The sequence below is a fragment of the Balaenoptera physalus genome (genome assembly GCF_965194825.1).
Source record: "Balaenoptera physalus genome assembly, chromosome: 11".
Taxonomy (NCBI): domain Eukaryota; kingdom Metazoa; phylum Chordata; class Mammalia; order Artiodactyla; family Balaenopteridae; genus Balaenoptera; species Balaenoptera physalus.
The window spans coordinates 70620848-70642092 of record NC_138896.1 but is presented as its reverse complement, the minus strand read 5'-3'; the positions used below and the strand labels follow the sequence as shown (position 1 = coordinate 70642092).

The 21245-nt window shown below is 37.0% G+C and overlaps 1 protein-coding gene and 1 long non-coding RNA gene across 6 annotated transcripts in view; one reads left to right on the top strand and one right to left on the bottom strand.

The window, feature by feature from the left end:
• SMARCC1 (SWI/SNF related BAF chromatin remodeling complex subunit C1) overlaps window positions 1-21245 on the top strand; it is a 182618-nt gene that overhangs the window by 97280 nt on the left and 64093 nt on the right. For all 5 annotated transcript variants that reach the window (XR_014250518.1, XM_082411972.1, XM_082411971.1 and 2 more), the window contains exons 19-21: window positions 5303-5362; window positions 12197-12455; window positions 13448-13609. Coding sequence is in view for 4 of the 5 variants with exons in the window: in XM_082411972.1 (XP_082268098.1) it covers window positions 5303-5362; window positions 12197-12455; window positions 13448-13609 (481 nt within the window). In the remaining variant the exon portion in view is untranslated. The remainder of the gene's footprint in view (window positions 1-5302; window positions 5363-12196; window positions 12456-13447; window positions 13610-21245) is intronic.
• Window positions 1-21245, bottom strand: part of LOC309637421 — a 107862-nt gene that overhangs the window by 71198 nt on the left and 15419 nt on the right. The window lies entirely within an intron of this gene.

The window sequence follows — 21245 nt, the reverse complement described above, 5'->3', positions numbered from 1 at the left end:
TTTTCCATAACTAATGAAAAGATACCAACTCACAGAATAAGAGAGACCGAACATATCCAAGTTTGGATATAGAGAAAACCATACTCAGGCACATGGTGCTTAAACTCTTTTTTTTTTTTTTTTTTTTAATTTATTTATTTTTGGCTGCGTTGGGTCTTCGTTGCTGCAGGCAGGCTTTCTCTAGTTGAGGTGAGCGGGGGCTACTTTTTGTTGCGGTGCGTGGGCTTCTCGTTGTGGTGGCTTCTCTTGTTGCGGAGCAGGGGCTGTAGGCACGTGGGCTTCAGTAGTTGTGGCACATGGGCTCAGTAGTTGTGGCTCGCGGCTCTAGAGCAGAGGCTCAGTAGTTGTGGCACATGGACTTAGTTGCTCCGTGGCATGTGGGATCTTCCCGGACCAGGGCTCAAACCCATGTCCCCTGCGTTGGCAGGTGGATTCTTAACCACTGCACCACCAGGGAAGTCCCGGTGCTTAAACTCTTAAAGCTAACATCTTAAAGCAGCCAAGGAGCAGGGGGGGTGGGGAAGGACACATTAAATTCAGAGGCACAATGATAAAACTGATGTCTGACTTTTCAACAGAAATGATAGAAGCCAGAGGACAGTGTAATAATATTTTTAAATGCTGAAAGGAAAATTGTCACTGAAATTCTGTATCTAGTAGAAATACCTTTCAAAATAGAAAGTGCAATAAAGGCGTTCACAGACATTCAAAAGGTGGAGCAGTTATCACTAGTTCACAATGTAAGGACACTAAAGGAAGTTCTTCAGGATGAAGGGTAATGATTCCAAATGGAAGCACATGATGCTAGAGAAAGAATAAAGAGCATGGATAAGTGTAAATAAGTAGTTAAATATAAAGGAATGTAGACTTTTTAAACAACGAACATTTTGGGGGTTTGTAACATGTAGAAATGACAAAAATAGAAAGGCAGAAGAAGAATAAATTGAGTTAAACTGTTGTAAAGTTCTGAAATTGTTGAGAAAGATTGATTATAGGGGAAACTAATAATTTGATAAAGCATTTTGGGAGGGGACTGGATCTACATGGAAGAATAAAGAGTGCCAGAAGAGGTCAACATATGGGTCAGTATTAAAGACACTTCCCTTTTATTTTTAATTGTTTAAAAGGATAATAGACTGTTTAAACCAAAAATAACAATATGTATTTAGGTTCACAGCATATTGATGTTAAGGACCAAACATCACTGAAAGGACAGGAAAAGGAATTGGAAGTATACTCTATTAAAGTTCTTACACTGTATGTGACAGTGCTAAAATATTATTTGAGAGTACACTGTGACAGTTTAGAGATGGATATTGTAAATCTTAGATTAACTATTTAAAGATGCATAACTAATAAGCTAATAATGGAATAAAAACAGCATAATACTTCACAAAAATGTTACTTCACAAGAGGGAAGGAAACAAGAAAACAAGGAACAGATGGGAAGAATAGAAAATAGCAAGATGGAAGATTTACATCTGACCATAGGAATAGTAGTATTGAATTGAACATTAATGGTTTTAATAGTCCAATTCAGCAGCAGAGATTGTCAAATTGGATAAAAAAAATCAAGGACAAACGTATTGTCTACAAGAAACCCACTTTAAATACAAACACGCAGACTAAAAGAAAATGAGTGGAAAAAGACATACCTTCTAAACAAAAGGAAGCCAGAATCACTGTATTAATATTTATAAAAGTAGTAGACATCAGAACAACTTATTTTACCAGAAGTAGAGGCATTTCATAATGATAAGGGGATTGATTAATCAAGAGGACACAATCATCCTAAATATATGTACGTACCTAATTAAAGAGCTTCGAAGTACATATAAAGCAAAAACTGACAGAACAGAAAGGAGAAATAGGCAGACACTCAAGTATAGTTGGAGATTTCAACGATCCTTTCTCGGTAATTGATAGAACAAATAGACAAAGTCAGCAAGAATATAAAAGACCTACAACACCACTATCAACCGATAAGACCTATTGGTATTTATAGAAGATTCTGCAGAATAGCAGAAACACATTGTTTTAAAGTTCTCGGGGGACTTCCCTGGTGGTCCAGTGGTTAAGACTCCATGCTTCCACTGGAGGGGGCATGGGTTCAATCCCTGGTCAGGGAACGAAGATCCCACATGCTGTGCAGTGCAGCCAAAAAGTAAAAAAAAAATAATAATCATAATAAAATTCATGGGGAATACTCAACAAAATGTATACAATTCTAAGCAATAAAATTAGTATCATAAGTTTTAAAGGATTGAAATTATACAGTGTGGTTGTATGATTTTATACATATGGAATGAATGTGGTTGACTCACCACAGCAAAATTAAACTAGAAACCAAAAATAGGAAAACAATAGAGAAGATTAATAAAATAAGATGGTTATTTGAAGATATCAATCAATTTGTTAAACCTCTAGCCAGAGTGATCAAGAAGAAAAGAGAAAACACAAATCCCTGATCAGGAATGAAAGAATACATCACTGTTGATTCTACTTATATATAAAGGCAATAAAGAATATGCTTAACAACTTCATGGTAATATTTGACACTTTGATGAAATGGGCAAATCCCTTGAAAGCAACAAAATATAAAAGTTGGGACTTCCCTGGTGGTGCAGTGGTTAAGACTCCGTGTTCCCGATGCAGGGGGCCCAGGTTCAATCCCTGGTCAAGGAACTAGATCACACATGCATGCTGCAGCCAGGAGTTCACATGCCACAACTAAGGAGCCTGTGTGCTGCAACTTAGGAGCCTGCAAGCCACTACTAAGAAGCCCGCCTGCCACAACTAAGACCCAGCGCAACCAAATAAATAAATATATTTTTTTGAAAAACCAAGATATAAAAGTCTTCCCAGGATAGAGATAACTTGACATATTAGGTTAAAAATAATGTCCTCCGAAGAAATCATGTCCTCATGTCTGTAACTTGTAAATATTACCTTATATGGAAAAAGATTCTTTGCAGATGTGATTAAGTTAAAGATTTTTAAGATGAGATAATCCCGTATTATTCTGGTGGGCTCTGAGTACCATCACATTTGTCCTTATAAGAGAAAAGTATAGAGATTTTACAGACAGGAGGAGGCTGTAAAATCCATGTGACCTTGGATGCAGATACTGGAATGAGGTGGCTACAAACCAAAGAATTCTGGGGCAGCCACCAGAAGAAGGAAGAGACAAAGAATTTATTCTCCCCTAGAGCTTCCAGAGGGAGCATTGCCCTAACACCTTGATTTTGGTCCAGTCATAATGATTTTGAACTTCTAGCCTCCTGAGCTGTGAGAGGATAAATTTTTGTTATTTTAAGCCACCAAGTTTGTGATAATTTTTTAGAGCAGCCACTAGAAATTATACACTTGAACCACCTTATTAAAGTGTATAATTTATACACTGTTATACAATATCTATATGTAGTTAAACATCTTCTTAAAAACAAAACTCTATGCCCAGATGATTCTGCTGATGAATTTTTACCAAGCACTTAAGGAAGAAATAATACCAATCTACACAAGCTCTTCCAGAAAGTAAAAGTGTAGAGAACACGATTATAGCTAAACATATATGTACCCCATTATCCAACTTCTGGCTATATAGACCAGATAAATGGGTTTATAAAAGAATGTGCGAGAACATCCATAGCAGCCTTACCCAGGATAGCCAAAAACTGTAAATAATATAATGGGTAAATTGTGGTTTATTTAAACAATGTAATGCTACACAGAGATGAAATGTTTCACTTCTTCATATAACAATGAGGTTGAATCTACTTACCATAATATTGGACAAGAAGCCAGACCCATAAACTACATACTGAATGGTTTTGTTAATATAAAATTCAGATCCACAGAAACTAGCCTACGATTGTAGAATTCAGAAGAGTGTGTATCAATACTTTTGTGGTTTGTTAACAACTGGAGGTTAAAGGGGGGGGGCCTTTTGAGTATTGATTTGAGTGTTGTTACGTGGGTGTATAAGTAGAATTGTAGTCACACTGTACACATAGGATTTTGTTGTACATATATTTTACCTCAATAAATACAAAAGAAAGAAATTCTAAAATCATGTAGAAACCCTGGCCCTGATGAAGTTACTCAAGTTGTAATCAAGAGGAGAAACATTAACTGACTTAAGCCAGTAGGAATGGGGAAAATCCTTTCTGTGCTTTGTGGCTGAGAAGTGGGGAAATGGTTGCTGTGGACCTACCCAGTAAATGTCATTCGTGTCTAGGTTATACAGATCTGCCCTATATTTGGGTCTTCTTTTTCAGAATTTAGATGAAATATTAATGAATTTTGTTCCACTCAGGGCTCCATATCTGATTGATGGTCACTTCTGATGTTTGTTCATTAAGAGTAGCCTTTGGGGGAATTCCCTGGCGGTCAAGTGGTTAGCACTCTGTGCTCTCACTGCCAAGGGCCTGGGTTCCTGGTCGGGGAACTAAGATCCCACATGCTGCCAAAAACAAAATAAAAAAGAGTAGCCTTTGGTTCTCTTAAAGTAATCCTCAAGGAGTCTGAGCAGTGTATTGGGAGTTAAAGTTACATACATCTTTTCTTCCTCACTAAGGCATACTTTAGGCTTTTAATCCTGCAATTCTTAGATTCCTCTTCTTATTCTGTATTTAAAGACTAGTTATTTTTAGTACATTTTTTGCAAATGAACAAATATTTCATAATGATATGGATTGAATATTATGGAGACCTAATAAATCATAATTTTTACCTGCAGTGTATAGCACAATCGTGCAGAAAGGTTGAGTCAAATGAATTGAGAAACTTTATTGACACAAAGAAATCATGGACTATAGAAGTTTTCTCTTCATTTCTTAAATTGTAATCTCCCAAAATAGAATTTTCAGAGAAGGGATAATATGTTAGAATGTGTATTTTGAATTAGTAACATATGCAGCTGAAGAATAATGTCAAGTATACTACACAGCCAGTCCTCTCCATGAATGGAGTAGAATCTGCAAACCAAGAAGTATGAATCAATTGATTTGGTTTTACACAACACAGCCTTGGTTTTCTTATAAATAATAGAAATAAGTGGTCTAAGTAATCCATGTCTAATGTCTAAGTAGTCCATGAGTCCTTGGTAGATAGCAAGAAATCTTCGAAATAAGCCAGCCTTTCTGTTGGGAGTTTTGGTTCCTTATGTGTTTTATTCTTGTTACTCAGGGACTTATTTTGGTGGTTTGCAGAAAACGGTCTGCAGAACTTAGAAGGGAATCCTGATGAGCTCCATATTCAACCTTTAGGAATGAGTAAATAATTTCTGAATTTTTTTCTTTAGAGTAAAGGTGCTAGTGCTGGAAGAGAATGGACTGAACAGGAGACACTTCTACTACTGGAGGTAAGCAGATTAGTGATGGAGCCCCTTTATTCATATGAGATGGGTGCTAAGTTTCTGTGACTAGCATTTTAAATATACCTTTGGAATTTATCCTGAAAATTTTCAATCCATGTAATGAGTTTTATTTAAATATCACACTGGAGGTGATGTGCTAGCTGTCAGTAGGGGAGATCAAGCCTGGATATGTGTTATTTTGGCTCAGGTTGGGTTCTTTTTGTTTTAAATCTGTTGCCAACAATTAAATATTGCAGATTTGCCAAAACAGTCTAGATATCTAACTCTTCCTCCAAAATTAGAAGATCTGGCAACTCTGGGCCCTTATTCTCCGATAGCAATAATTAGCTGGCTGGCCTTGGGTAGCAGATGTTCCTTTGAAATGGGGCATTTCTTCATAGTCCAAATTTTCTTAACTTAGCCCACCTCAGTCATTGTAGATTAGTTCCCTAGTACTTGTATGCATTTGAGTGTACAATCTCCATAATTCCCAAAAGGATTTCTGAGAAGTGGATGAAGATACCTGCCATTGAAAAAATTATCTTAATTATGAAAGCAGAAGACTGATAAGCCCGTGATTATGCATCGTGTCTCTGTCAGTCAGCATATTGAATGCTTTTTTAATTTCATTATGTCTTTAGAGATTCTTGCAAATTCTTACAGAACTAGATCTCAGAATTATTTCTACCCTGAAGGGTAGGAAAAAGAGAGTATTTGGTTTCATATTTATCAACCATTTCCGAAGAAGGGACCATTTGTCTTTAGTTATAGAACAACAATTGTTGGGGTAAAATGGAGACTTCATTACACTACTTAGTATTTGTGGATAGTATGTGTGGGAGCTGAATTAGGACCAAATGAGGAAGTTTATTGTTAAATATGTTAGGAATGCTTTTGCCTACATGGAACAGAAAATCTGATGAGCAATACATTAAACCAAAAGAACTTTGGTTTTTTGTTCAACTAGATTTCTTCAGAATGGCAATTCCAAGATTCTTTCCACTGTTCAGTTATATCATCAGGTCCCTAGTTTTTCTGTTGTTTTGTTCTGCCTTCCTTAGCTGTCCACATTCTGTCTCTTTGTGTTCTGGTCACAGGAAGGCTGGTAGTTAGTTCCAGACTTCTCATCCCTATTTAAAACAGGAAGAGAATTGGAAAAGGCACCTGGGGACTTCTCTTCCTGGGCTCTTCTTGTGAGGAAAAGCTTTCCCAGAAGCCCCTCATCAGTGTTTCCTTTCTATCTCACTGATCAAATGGGTCTCATAAACACCTAGTACTGCATGTGATCCTGGGAAAACAAATACATGGCTTTCTAGTTTCAATAGTGTGGTCAACCTGGAAGAAGTTGATGATTGCTGCTGGTAATTTACTGGCAGCATCTACACCAATTATAACTGTAACATTAGAGCAGTGAATTTATGGAGGAAGAGAGCTCCCTTTCACTGGAGTACTGCATCTGATTGAAACTTGTATATCGTATAAAATATGCAATTCAGAAATCAAGTATCAAATAAAAGATTAGACTAGGTCAGCAGTTCTCAAACTTTCTGGGCTCAAGAAGCACTTGTACTCTCAAAATTTTGTTTGCGGACTCCAAAGAGTTTTAATTTATGTGACTTTATATCAGTATTTTTTTAATTAAAAATTAAAACTGAGAAAAATATTTAATTCACTTAAAATAACAATGAACCCCTTTTGAGTTAACATAATTAACATTATTATGAAAAATAGCTTTTGAAAAAAGATATTAGTGAAAAGTGCAGCATTTATATATTTTAGCAAATCTATAATGTTTGGCTTACTAGAATACAGCTGGATTTTCATATTTGCTTTTCTACCAGGTATGTTGTTTTAGTTTAAGTATATTAGGAAAGTCTGGTATCACCTGGATATGTAGTTGGAAGCAGGAGAAGTATCTTAATGGCCTTTTCAGGTAATTATGAATATTCTTCTTTGATACAGGCATCTCCCTCCTTTTTTTTTAAAACAAATTGAAGGTTTGTGGAAACCCTGCATTAAGCAAGTCGGTTGGTGCCATTTTTCCAACAGTATTTGCTCACCTTATGTCTCTGTGTCACATTTTGGTAATCCTCACAATATTGCAAACTTTCTTTTGTTATTATATTTGTTACAGTGATCTGTGATCACTGGTCTTGAATGTTACTGTTGCAAAAAGATTACACACTGAAGGCTCAGATGATGGTTAGCATTTTTTAGCAACAAAGTATTTTAAAATTAAGGTACATACAGTGTTCTTCTTAAGACATATAATACTATTGCACACTTAGTAGACAACAGTATAGTGTAAACATAACTTTTATATGTGCTGGAAAACCAAAATACCCATGTGACTTGCTTTATTGCAGTATTTGCTTTATCTCAGTGGTCCAGAACTGAACCCGCAGTATCTCTGAGGTATGCTTGTGTTACATTGAAACTTGACCACTGATAGTTTCTTAAAGGTTAGTTGCAGCATGGAATCCATTGATCTCTCTTGCCCTAGTAATGGATCTTTTATCCATGTATGATTGCATAATGTCTTTCATTGATAAATTGGAAAATACTGGTTTACTGAATTATGCAGATCTTCCAAATATTGATGCAGTTCATTATACAATATGAAAAAATCTAATTTGATAATACTGTGACCAGTCTCATTAGAAAAGTCTTTTAAAAAGTAGAACAAGCGGGACTTCCCTGGTGGCGCAGTGGTTAAGAATCTGCCTGCCAATGCAGGGGACACGGATTCGAGCCCTGGTCTGGGAAGATCCCACAATGCCGTGGAGCAACTAAGTCCGTGCGCCACAACTACTACTGAGCCTGCGCTCTAGAGCCCGCGAGGCACAACTACTGAAGCCTGCGTGCCTAGAGCCCGTGCTCCACAACGAGAAGCCACCGCAATGAGAAGCCTACACACCGCAATGAAGAGTAGCCCCCGCTCGCCACAACCAGAGAAAAGCCCGCGTGCGGCAACGAAGACCCAATGCAGCCATAAATAAAAAAATTAAAAAAAAAAAAGTAGAACGAGCTTTCATGGCGGATAAGTATTTTTCACAATTGTAATTTTTTTTTTAAATGTCTGAAACATTTGTATTAACATATTTCCATACAAATAACCCAATGAAAGTTTAGTATTAGTTGTTTTGTTTGTTTTTTTTTTATACTGCAGATTCTTATTAGGCATCAATTTTATACACATCTGCTGTATAACAAAGTGAATCAGTTATACATATACATATGTCCCCATATCTCTTCCCTCTTGCGTCTCCCTCCCTCCCACCCTCCCTATCCCACCCCTCTAGGTGGTCACAAATCACCGAGCTGATCTCCCTGTGCTATGCGGCTGCTTCCCACTAGCTATCTGTTTTATATTTGGTAGTGTATATATGTCCATGCCACTCTCTCACTTTGTCCCAGCTTACCCTTCTCCCTCCCCGTATCCTCAAGTCCATTCTCTAGTAGGTCTGCGTCTTTATTCCCATCTTGCCCCTAGGTTCTTCATGACCTTTTTTTTTTTTTTTTAGATTCCATATATATGTGTTAGCATACAGTATTTGTTTTTCTCTTTCTGACTTACTTCACTCTGTATGACAGACTATAGGTCCATCCACCTCACTACAAATAACTCAATTTCGTTTCTTTTTATAGCTGAGTAATATTCCATTGTATATATGTGCCACATCTTCTTTATCCATTCATCTGTTGATGGACACTTAGGTTGCTTCCATGTCTTGGCTATTGTAAATAGAGCTGCAATGAACATTTTAGTACATGACTCTTTTTGAATTATGGTTTTCTCAGGGTATATGCCCAGTAGTGGGATTGCTGGGTCGTATGGTAGTTCTATTTTTAGTTTTTTAAGGAACTTCCATACTGTTCTCCATAGTGGCTGTATCAGTTTACATTCCCACCAACAGTACAAGAGGGAGACCACCACTTTTATTTAAAAATACTTTATTTGATATGGTTTCTTATCAAAGCACAGTTATTGTATGGAATGCTGCAGGTTATTGGGTTTTTTTATTAATTTATTATTTTTATTTATTTATTTTTGGCTGTGTTGGGTCTTTGTTTCTGTGCAAGGGCTTTCTCCAGTTGCGGCGAGCGGGGGCCACTCTTCATCGTGGTGCGTGGGCCTCTTACTGTCGTGGCCTCTCCCGTTGGGAGTGGAATCTTAGTTCCCTGACCAGGGATTGAACCCAGGTCCCTGGCAGTGGAAGTGAAGAGTCCTAACCACTGGACCGCCAGGGAGTTCCCCAGGTTGTTTTTTTGATGCTTGGAGCCATGCAAAAGTCAGCTTCCTTTCCTGCTTTAGTCCAGTTACCTGTGGTTAAATTGAGCACATTTTATTGGGTACTGTGTTTCAGGCACTGTGGTAGACGCTGTAGATTGAGATGGCTAGGCCATAGTCTCTACAGTTAAGGAATTCATAGTCTAGTCTGTGACTGAAACCGATTAAAACACAATTAGAGGTATGACTGGAGCATGAGAGGTACAGAGGAGTGGCTGCGCAACTGGGCTGGGTGGATGAGATATAATGGACAGCTTCCTGGAGTGGGGTGCTGGTGTTGGTTCTAGTACATGATATTTCCAGTGCAGAACAAACTGTACATAGGCACAGTACTTAGGAACAGTGCTGTGGGATCTGGGTATTCCTGGAACATTAAAGAGTACGGAGGTGAGGTGGAAGAAGTAGCAGAGCCCTGGTCATGTTTGGCCTTAATTCCGTAAGATAATGATGAACACTGAAATAGTTTCAGGCAGGAGAGAGACGGTGTCCTGTGTCAAACATACTTCACTCTAGCAACAGGAAGAAGGATGAATTTAAGGGTAGAGAGACAGGCAATTCTAAGAATCCAAGTAAGCAGTGGTGAAGACCCCAGTGGTGACAGGAGGAATGAAAGTGTTTTGTAGTGTAAAATGTCTCCTAATAACTTTTCTCTCTATGTCACCCTTCTCCTCCTTCCCGGCCAGTTGGTCACCATGTTGTTTTGAAAACACCTCTTCAGTCTGCCCCTCTTATGTAATGCCAGTGTCCAGGCTCAGAACTTCACTGTTTCTCAGCCTTTGCTCTGGCTTGAATCTTGCATGACAGTTCCTTAGCTTTATTCTGGAAAAAACCTTCCTGAACTTTCTTATCTTTCTCTGGCTGAAGGAAAATGAATAAAGAAAGAAACTTTAAAAAATAAGTTTGTTTGAAAAGGTTACGCTAGAACATGTCAAGAAAATCTCTACCCATGATCAGAAACTTACGACAGTCTCAGTTATATGTTTCTGGCCCCAGGGACCCTAATGAGATAGATTGATTTTTGTTTTTTGTTACAATCTGCGTCTTTTTTCTAAGTAATTCCTTTTAGAACTACCCAAAGCCACAGACTGTCCAGAGGATACCCAGAATTAGCCTTGTTTTTCAAGGGATTTAATGAGTAAGGTGATTTGCTAGCTTGGGTTTTTGAGGAGTCCTGTACCACTCCAGTGAGAAAGAAAGCCTGGAGCAGCAGTTGGAATCCAGATTTAAGAATTCACTGAGGTGGGACTTCCCTGGCAGTCCAGTTGTTAAGACTCCATACTTCCAATGCAGGGGGTGTGGGTTCGATCCCTGTTCAAGGAACTAAGATCCCACATGCCTCGTGGCATGGCCAAAAAATAAAATTAAAATTAAAAATTAAAAAAGAATTCACTGAGGCAGTAAACATGGAGAGACCCATCATCATGGTGAACTCATCTTAACACGGTATTAGCAAATCAGGCTCTACAGTAGGGTTTTTAGCCACGCCACTATTAACATTTTGGGCCAGATAGCTTTTTTGTTGCGGGGTCTCTTATGTGCACTGTAGAATTTTTAACAGCATCCACGGCCTCTACCCACTAGATGCCAGTAGCACCTCTCCAATTGTGTCAGCCCAGAATGTCTCCAGCCACTGCCAAATGTCCCTAAGGAGACACAATTGCCCCTGGTGGAGAGTCATGGCTGTAGAGAGAACCATGTAAGAGTAGTAACTTTGGTAGCTACGGTAGCTCCCCAAGAGATTCTTTTACCCAATTCATTCCTTGACTTTCTCAGCACCACCTATTTGTGGCTTCCTTCATACTGTCTATCCCTCTCCCCCTTAGAGACTGCTTTTACTGTTTTGTTGGAGTTTTTCAGCATTTTCTCTGAAAACTTAAAAATTTTTAAACTAGAAATGTGTGTACTCTATGAATTTTAGCATGAGTTTCGTAATTTTTAACAAAAAAGTTTGAATGGGATTGCGTTGAATCTGTAGTTCAGTTTGGAGAGAATTGACATCTTAACACTATTGAGACTTCCCATGAATGAACACAGCATATCTCTTCATTTATTTAGGTCTTTGATTTCTCAGCATGTTTTATTTTTTCCAGCATATTGGTCTTACACATTCTTCATTATATTTTTCCCTAAGTATTTCATTTTTGTGCTATTTTAAATACTTTTTTCCAATTAAAAAATTTTCATTGCTAGTATTTATAGAAATATAATAATTGAGTTTTTCTATTATCCTTTTAACTGGTGACCTCGCTAAACTTTTTAGTTTAATACCTTTTTTGTAGATTCTGTAGGATTTCCTATATAAACAATCGTGTGTATTAATAAAAATCAGTTGTTCTTCCTTTGTAATATGCATGCCTTTTATTTATTTTTCTTGACTGAGAATTTAATATAATAATGAAAACAATCACAGCTACCTATTTTCTTATGAACAGTATAATCATTTTCGTTACTGTTTTTAAAGTCTGTCTAAAGAACAGTCACAGGCTTCTGATGTCATTAAATACTTCCTTGTTACCTGATATTAAAGCTCCTGTTTTTTTCTGTTATAGGCTCTGGAGATGTATAAGGATGATTGGAACAAAGTGTCAGAACACGTTGGAAGTCGCACTCAGGATGAATGCATCCTCCACTTTTTGAGACTTCCCATTGAGGACCCATACCTTGAGAATTCTGATGCTTCCCTGGGGCCCCTGGCCTACCAGCCTGTCCCCTTCAGTCAGTCAGGAAACCCAGTCATGAGCACTGTTGCTTTTTTGGCGTCTGTGGTGGATCCTCGTGTGGCATCTGCTGCAGCCAGAGCGGCTTTGGGTATGGACTTTCTTAAGCCATCTCGCCAGAGTAACAATTTCAGATAATGGTTTAATAAAAATAATAAATATAAATAATAATAATAATATATAATAATAAATAATGAAATAATGAAATAATAATAATAAATAATAAAAATAAAAAATATTTCCTTTTATGCTAATTTTATCTCAAATTTAAGTGTTATCAGCTGTTACATTCATTTCAGTTATGTAAATAACAAAAAAAAATCAGATACTACCCCTTGAAGATACCATGTTGTCTTTGAAGTATTATAACATTTTAAACTAAAACACTTAAAATATAATAATTTTCAAACTAAGAGCATTTATTAAGAATTTAGAGGGACAAAACAGGTTTTTAATGGTATGTTTTGTGATTCATTTAGAATTTGATATAATTGGCAAAAAGGAGTCATTTAACATTCTTGGATTACATTAATTCTAATTAGAATTTTCTCATACCATAGAACTCTTTCTTGACTTTCTGGTTATTTTATCCTTATTGTTGTCTTGATTAAAATCTAGCCAGCAGAGTTAGATGAAATTTGGGCAGCAATTTTTTATTCTTTTGTATTATTTTAAAAATATTTATTTAGTTTTGGCCGCACCTTGCAGCATGCGGGATCTTAGTTCCCCGACCAGGGATCGAACTGAGGCCCCCTGCAGTGGAAGCATGGAGTCTTAACCACTGGACCGCCAGGGAAGTCCCTGGATAGCAGTTTTGATTGTTACTAATAGAAATTTAAAGATCTCCTGTTTATATAGTAAGACACTGTGTCATGTAGGGTAAAACGTAGAGTCATAGAATTCCATTACTGTACATGTTTATCTCCTTTGGCCCCCTTGATTTGCTGGGGTAGATCAGATCGAGTCTCCAGAAAGGTCACTAGGTTACACACGATACACTAATGTTGTGTCAGATTACCTAGTTTACATTGAAGCAAATATTTATGCAAAACCAGATCACTGTTCCATTTTATTCTTAAACAGAAGAGTTTTCTCGAGTCCGGGAGGAGGTGCCACTGGAATTGGTGGAAGCTCACGTCAAGAAAGTACAAGAAGCAGCACGAGCCTCTGGGAAAGTGGATCCCACCTATGGTTTGGAGAGCAGCTGCATTGCAGGCACAGGGCCAGATGAGCCAGAGAAGCTTGGTGAGTCACTGCTGCCCCCAAGGACAGGGATAATAGGTGTTGTATTTTCCTATCAGCTTGCTAGAATAATTGGGTCTGCTTGCACTTAGGAGTGAGTACAGTGATCAATAGAAACTTGCATCATAAAAAATTAATGTATGATTTTTTTATCTCTTCCTTTTATGATAGAATTTTAAAAATTGTCTGATAACCGTTTTTGTTTTATTTTTGGCTGTGTTGGGTCTTCGTTGCTGCGTGCAGGCTTTCTCTAGTTGTGGCGAGCGGAGGCTACTCTTCATTGTGGCGTGCGGGCTTCTCATTGCGGTGGCTTCTCGTTGCGGAGCATGGGCTCTAGGTGCACGGGCTTCAGTAGTTGCAGCACGCAGGCCCTAGAGCATGTGGGGCTCAGTAGTTGTGCCTTGCGGGCTCTAGAATGCAGGCTCAGTAGTTGTGGTGCACGGGCTTAGTTGCTCCACGGCATGTGGCCTTTTCCCGGACCAGGGATCGAACCCATGTCCCCTGCATTAGCAGACGGATTCTTAACCACTGTGCCACCAGGGAAGTCCCCTCATAACTGTTAATAATATCACAGTTGGGCTTCCTTGGTGGCACAGTGGTTGGGAATCTGCCTGCCAGTGCAGGGGACGCGGGTTTGGGCCCTGGTCTGGGAGGATCCCACATGCCACGGAACAACTAGGCCCGTGAGCCACAACTACTGAGCCTGTGCGTCTGGAGCCTGTGCTCCGCAACAAGAGAGGCCGCGATAGGGAGAGGCCCGCGCACCGCGAGGAAGAGGGGTCCCTGCTTGCCGCAACTAGAGAAAGCCCTCGCACAGAAACGAAGACCCAACGCAGCCAAAAATAAATAAATAAATAAATAAATAATTTTTTAAAACTTAAAAAAAAAATACTGGACAAAAAAATAATAATAATATCACAGTTGTGAGGTATCTGATGCCTGTTTTTAGATCTAGGTTTTGAGCATATAGACATAAGAATTCTGAAAGGACTTTTGTGGTTAATTTATACGTTGCTGAGTAGGTTTAAGTTTATTGTTGTTTTGGGTGATTTTTAAATTGAAATAAAATTCATATAAAATTCTTCATTTTAATCACTTTAAATGTATACAATCCAGTGGCTTCTAGTAAATTCACAGTATTGTTCATTCATCACCACTATCTAATTCCAGAACATTTTTGTCACCCCAAAAGAAAAACCCCGTACCAGTTAAGCAGTCACTTCCTATTTTTTCTCTCCTTAGCTCTGTTGACCATTACTCTGCTTTCTGTCTCTATGGATTTGCCTATTCTGGATATTTCCTATAAATGAAATCATAACTATGTGTGGCCTTTTGTGTCTGACTTCTTTCAGGTAGCATAGTGTTTTCAAAGTTCATCCATGTTATAGTGTAATTCAGTACTATGCTGAATAATATACTTGGGTGGATATACCACATTTTACTAATCTATTAATCAGTTCATGGATATTTGTATTGTTTCCACTTTTTCATTCTTTTGAATAATGCTGCTATGAACATTCATGTACAGGTTACTTGGTGATTTTCTGCTTCTTGGGTATGTAGGAGTGGAACTACTGGATCATGTGGTAATTCTTTTTTTGTTTGTTTGTTTTGTTGTTGTTGTCTGGTAATTCTTTAACTTTTTGAGGAACTATCCAGCTGTTTTCACAGTGGTTTTACCATTTTGTTTCCACTAGGAATGTATGAAGGTTCCGATTTCTCCACATCCTTGCCAACACTTGTTTTCCCCTTCCCTTTTTAAAAAAATACCCAGCCTAGGTGTGTGTGAAGTGGTATCTTATTGTGATTTTTATTTGCATTCAGTTTGGGGAGTATTGCCATCTCAACAGTGTTAAGTCTTTCAAGCAATGAACATTGGATGTCTTTCCATTTATTTTAGGTCTTTAATTTCTTTAAACAGTGTTTTGAAGTTTTTAGTCTTGTATTTCCTTTGTTAAATCTTTTCCTTTGTATTTTATTCTTTTGAATGTTGTAAATGAAATTGTTTTTCTGATCTTAGGGGGAAAGCTTTTAGCATTTTATCATTAGTATGATGTTATATGTTCGATTTTCATAGATGCCTTTTATCAACTTTAGAAAGTTCCCTTCTGTTTCTATTTTGTTGAGTGTTTTTATCATGGAAGGATTTTGGATTTCATCAGATGCTGGGGTTTTGTTTTTGCTGCACACACGGTATGCGGGATCTTAGTTCCCTGACCAGGGATTGAACCCGTGCCCCTTGCAGTGGAAGCGCAGAGTCTTAACCAGTGGACCACCAGGGAAGTTCTCATCAGCTGCTTTTAATGTATCAATTGAGATGATTGTGTGGTATTTTTACTTTATTCCATAAGTAAATATTTATGTGTCACATATTAATTGAGTCTCACCTGTTGAACCACCTTTGCATTTCTGAGATAAATCCCATTTGATCAATGTGACTAATCCATTTAATATTGTATTAGATTAGGTTTGCTAGTATTATGTTAAAGATTTTTGCATCTGTAGTCATAAGGGATATTGGTTTGTACTTTTTATTTCTTGTGATATCGTTGTCTGGTTTTGGTATCAGGGTAATACTAACTTCTAAGAATGCTTTAGAAATTGTTCTAACTTTTGGAAGAGTTAAAGAAGTATTGGTGTTTGTTCTGCTTTAAATGTTTGATAGAACTTGTATGTGAATCCTTCAAGTCCTATGCTCTTGTTTAATGTTTTTTTAAATTGAAGTATAGTTGATTTACAATGTTGTGTTATTTTCTGCTGTACAGCAAAGTGATTCCATTATACATATTTTTTTTAATATTCTTTTCCATTATGATGTATCATAGGATATTGAACGTAGTTCTCTGTGCTATACAGTAGGACCCTGTTGTTTATCCATTCTGTATATAATAGCTTACACCTGCTAACCCCAACCTCCCCCTCCATCCCTCCCCCAATTCCCTCCCCCTTGGCAACCACAAGTGTGTTCCCTGTGTCCATGAATCTGTTGGTTTCATAGATAAAGTTCATTTGTGTCGTATTTTAGATTCCACATATAAGTGATATCATATGGTATTTGTCTTTTTCTGACTTACTTCACTTAGTGTGATAATCTCTAGGTCCATCCATGTTGCTGCAAACGGCATTACTTCATTCTTTTTTTACAGCTGAGTGGTATTTCATTGTGTATATGTATCACATCTTCTTTATCCATTCATCTGTCAGTGGACATTTAAGTTGTTTTCATGTCTTGGCTATTGTAAATAGTGATGCAGTGAACGTTGGGGTGCATGTGTCTTTTCGAATTACAGTTTTCTCTGGATATATGCCCGGGAGTGGGATTGCTGGATCATATGGTAATTCTATTTTTAGTTTTCTGAGGAACCGCCATACTGTTTTCTTTAGTGGCTGTATTTAAAATGTTTTGTGACTACTGATAGAAAATCTGTTCACTTGCTATAGAAAGTCTATTCTTTTTCTTCTTGAAACAGTTTTGGTAGTTGTGTTTTTCTAGGAATTTGTAGATTATCAAGTTTGTTCACCACACACACACAAAAAATCATAAAACCCTAAGTAGAAGCAACTCAGATATCCATCAACTGTATGGATAAGCAAAATGTGGTATACAATGGAATATTATTTGACCATAAAATGGAATGAAGTGTTAACATATGCCACATCATGGAGGAACCTTGTAAACATATGGTAGGTGAAAGAGGCCAGTAAAAAGAGACAATATAGTATGTAATTCCAATTATATCAAATGTCCTGAATAGGTAAATCTATAGAGACAGAAAGTATATTAATGATTGCTTAGGGTTGGGAGGAACAGGGGTAAAGGGGGATGATAGCTAAAGGGTATGGGGTTTCTCTTTGAGGTGATGAAAATGTTCTGAAATTTACTGTGGTGATTGTTGTACATATCTGGGAAGATACTAAAATTCATTGAATTGTACTCATTTTAGTGGGCTGATCATATGGTGTATGAATTATATCTTGGTAAAGCTGTTTTTTTAAAAGTACATAATGTTCTTTTATATTCCTTTAAAAAAAATTTTTTAATTATTTATTTTTTTGGCTGTGTTGGGTTTTCGTTGCTGCACGTGGGCTTTCTCGAGTTGTGGTGAGTGGGGACTACTTTTTGTTGCAGTGCATGGGCTTCTCATTGTGGTGGCTTCTCTTGTTATAGAGCACGGGCTCTAGGCATGCAGGCTTCAGTCGTTGTGGTGTGCGGGCTCAGTAGTTGTGGCTCGCAGGCTCTAGAGCGCAGGCTCAGTAGTTGTGGCACACAGGCTTAGTTGCTCTGTGGCATGTGGGATCTTCCTGAACCAGGGCTCAAACCAGTGTCCCCTGCATTGGCAGGTGGATTCTTAATCACTGCGGCACCAGGGAAGGCCCTATATTCCTTTTTATTTCTGTGAGGTTGGTAGTGTTTCCATTTTCATTCCTGATAGTAGTAGTTTGGTCCAGTTTTTTTTTTTTTTTCCTTCATCAGTCTAGAAAAAGGCTTGTCAATTTAATCTTTTCATAGAACCAACTTTTGATTTCAGTGGTTCTCTGTATTGTTTTTCTTTTCTCTTAATTTATCATCACTCTGATCTTTATTATTTCCTTCCTTCTCTTGCTTTTGGTTAAGTTTGCTCTTCTTTTAATAGTGCCTTAAGTTGGAAGATGGGATATTGATTTGAGATCTTTCTTCTTTATTAATGTAGATAATGTAGACTTTCATAGCTATATAAATATCCCTCTTTTTGCTGCATTCCGTAAGTTTTCATATGTTTTGTTTTTGTTTTCGTTCTCAAAATATTTTGCAGTTTCCCTGGTGATTTCTTCTTTGACCCATTGGTTGTTTAAGAGTATGTTTTTTAAACCACTCAGTGGTCTTAAGCTATTCTTCCACAAACTCTTAAAATGGAAAGAGGTTGATAGAAAATAGTTTCTTAAAAAAAATAAAACAGCATGTTGTTTACTTGTACCAATTTGTGAATTTTTTAGATTTCCTTCTGTTATTAATTTCTAGTTTCATTCCATTTTATTCACAGAAGATAATTTGTGTGATTTCTGTTTTTTAAATTTTATTGAGACTTGTTTTGTTGCTTAACATATTGTCTGTCCTGGTGAAAATATTCATTTTGTATTTTGCTATCATTGAATCGTGTCTTCTGTGTATGTTTGGTGTGGCTGGTTTATAGTGTTCAAGTTGTCTGCTTCTTTATCTTTTTTCCTAGTTGTTCCATCCTTTTTGAAATGTCTTGAAATCTCCAACTATAGTGGGTGGACTGTATTCCTTTCAATTCTGTCTGGTTTTGCTTCATATATTTTGAGACTCTGTTGTTAGTTGCATGTATGTTTATAATTGTTATATCTTTTTGATGAGTTGACCCTTTTATCATTATGTAATATCTTTCTTTTTCTCTTGTAACATTTTTTGTTTAGAAGTCTGTTTTATCTGATGTTAACATACCACTCCAGCTGTCTTTTGGTTGCTGTGTTTTCATGGAATTTCTTTTTTCTTTAATTTACTTGCAGTTTATTTGTGTCTTTGGATGTAAACTGGTTGTTTTACAGACAGCATATTGTTTGTTGGATTTTAGGATTTTACAGACATGGTTCTACCTTTGGTTCTGCCCTGTATAGTCACAGGACTTTAAAAAGCTCTGAGTTCATTACCTCTGAGTTCTCTTCTCATCTGTAATAAGAAAGAGATGGTTAGATACTCTCTATAATGTGTCATTTAGCTATGCCAGTCTGTGATATTGGACAAATGATATTTTTGCTAGTAAGGACTTCTATCTGTTTTTGTTTAATTGATCTTGAAGAGGAGTAGAATTTTAATGAAGTAGCTTCATAAGCAATACTTGACTTCTCAAACAAGAAGTGTTCCTATATGTTATAAGAGGGTAATTTTCACACTAAAATACAGTAAAAATGCTGTTTTATATACAATTATCAGTAGTGTATTTCCAACGTTTCTTATGTTCGTTAATTTTTTTCATTCATCATGAAACAATTTCTGAAGAATAACTCAAGCTAAAGATTTATTGCTGTCGTCTTGCCTAATAGTTCTGAGTTTGTATCAGTTGTATGAAATTTATACAACCTATGCTTTAGCTGCAGTGATTTTGTCTTTTTCATTTATTCTTATAGAATAAAGATAATATGAAGTAAAAATATAAATTGTCAGCCAGTATGCCACAGATGATACCATCTGAACTCCTGGTGCTCTATTCTAGGTGGTTTGAGTAGGTACCAGTAAGGTCTCTTCTAGCCTAAAATCTTAGGGTTTCCATGAGTTTGCATAGGGCCTACCCCCTGTTGTTTTCTCTACTTTCTTGAAAGTGTCAATCTAGCAGTTTCATTTTGCAGATAATGGAAACAGATTTTCAGATTAATCAAACCTCTCACTCTAGTCTTCAGAACAAATTATTGACCTAACTGTTGTTAATATTGGTTACTAATCCAGAGTACCAAGGCTTTGAGTTAAGTAATTTACAGTATCCACAGTATTTCTTAGTTTGAAAACTCACTTATTTTCCTTTCTCTTAGATGGAGACTGAAATTAGCAAACCAAGCCACATCTCTGTTGCTCTTTGTTGATTCTGCACCATGAGGCAGTGCCCAGCTCACGCCAGGAAAACCTGGGTCTATTGAATGCCTGGGAAAGGTCTTACTTTCCTCAACTTTTTTTGTGTGTTTTTGGTTCATTTGTAGGGTCTTTTGGTTCCCTGTGGTCATGGAATTGAAAAGGGTTGGCAAAGCCTTCTTATTTGATTCAAAGAAGTTTCTGTACTTTGTAAAATCCGGGACATGGTTTTACATGTAAATCTGTTTTAAAAATTTTGGTAGATGATACCATAAAGGATTAGTGGTTAAGAAACAGGTTGCAAAGTTGGCCATTTCTAGTTTAGTGGGATTTAAAAGAGGACTAAAAAAAAAAAAAAATCTAGCAACCTTAGTCCTGTGGGGCTAGATTTTCCTGATTCATTAGTGAATGTATGATTTGTAAAGCTTGGATCAGACTGCTGCAGGAAGCACTGGAGACTACAAAGGGTGATTCTTTGAATGGCATGAACAGTAAACTTCATTTGCAGTACCTGGAGGTGGCCTATCAGGTAATCTTTCTGAAGTGCAGTGTATACTCACTAGTTGCAGCAATAGAATTTGGGTCCTTTTACCATTTAATAAGGGTTAAGGAAAATACCAGGCTATATGAATATTTCTAAATGAGTTGTAGACAGAATTCTATAACTAATGCTGGCCTATTACAGTTAAAGTGCTTTATATTGGGCTGTGACTAATAGAATAAATTAGGAAACAACAAATGGTGCTCCCTGTAGAACTGGCTCAGCAAAGTTGTAGTGGGGAGTCAGTAGTGTATCTCCTATCTTTCTGAACCACATTACAAGTTGAGTTCAAAGAAAGGAAGTATCAAATTTACATTTAAACTTAACACTTTATATAACAAAATAGTGCCTTATTACATAGCACACAGATTTGAGATAGAATGATGTAGGTTTCCTTATCAAGGTAATATTGTGCCTAGGTGGTAGACTAATCATACTTTTTATTGTGATACTTAATTTACAGTTACACTAGTAACTTTTATGTATTAATGATGGTAAAATGGTAATATGGGAAAAAATAAATAAGTTTCCTTATG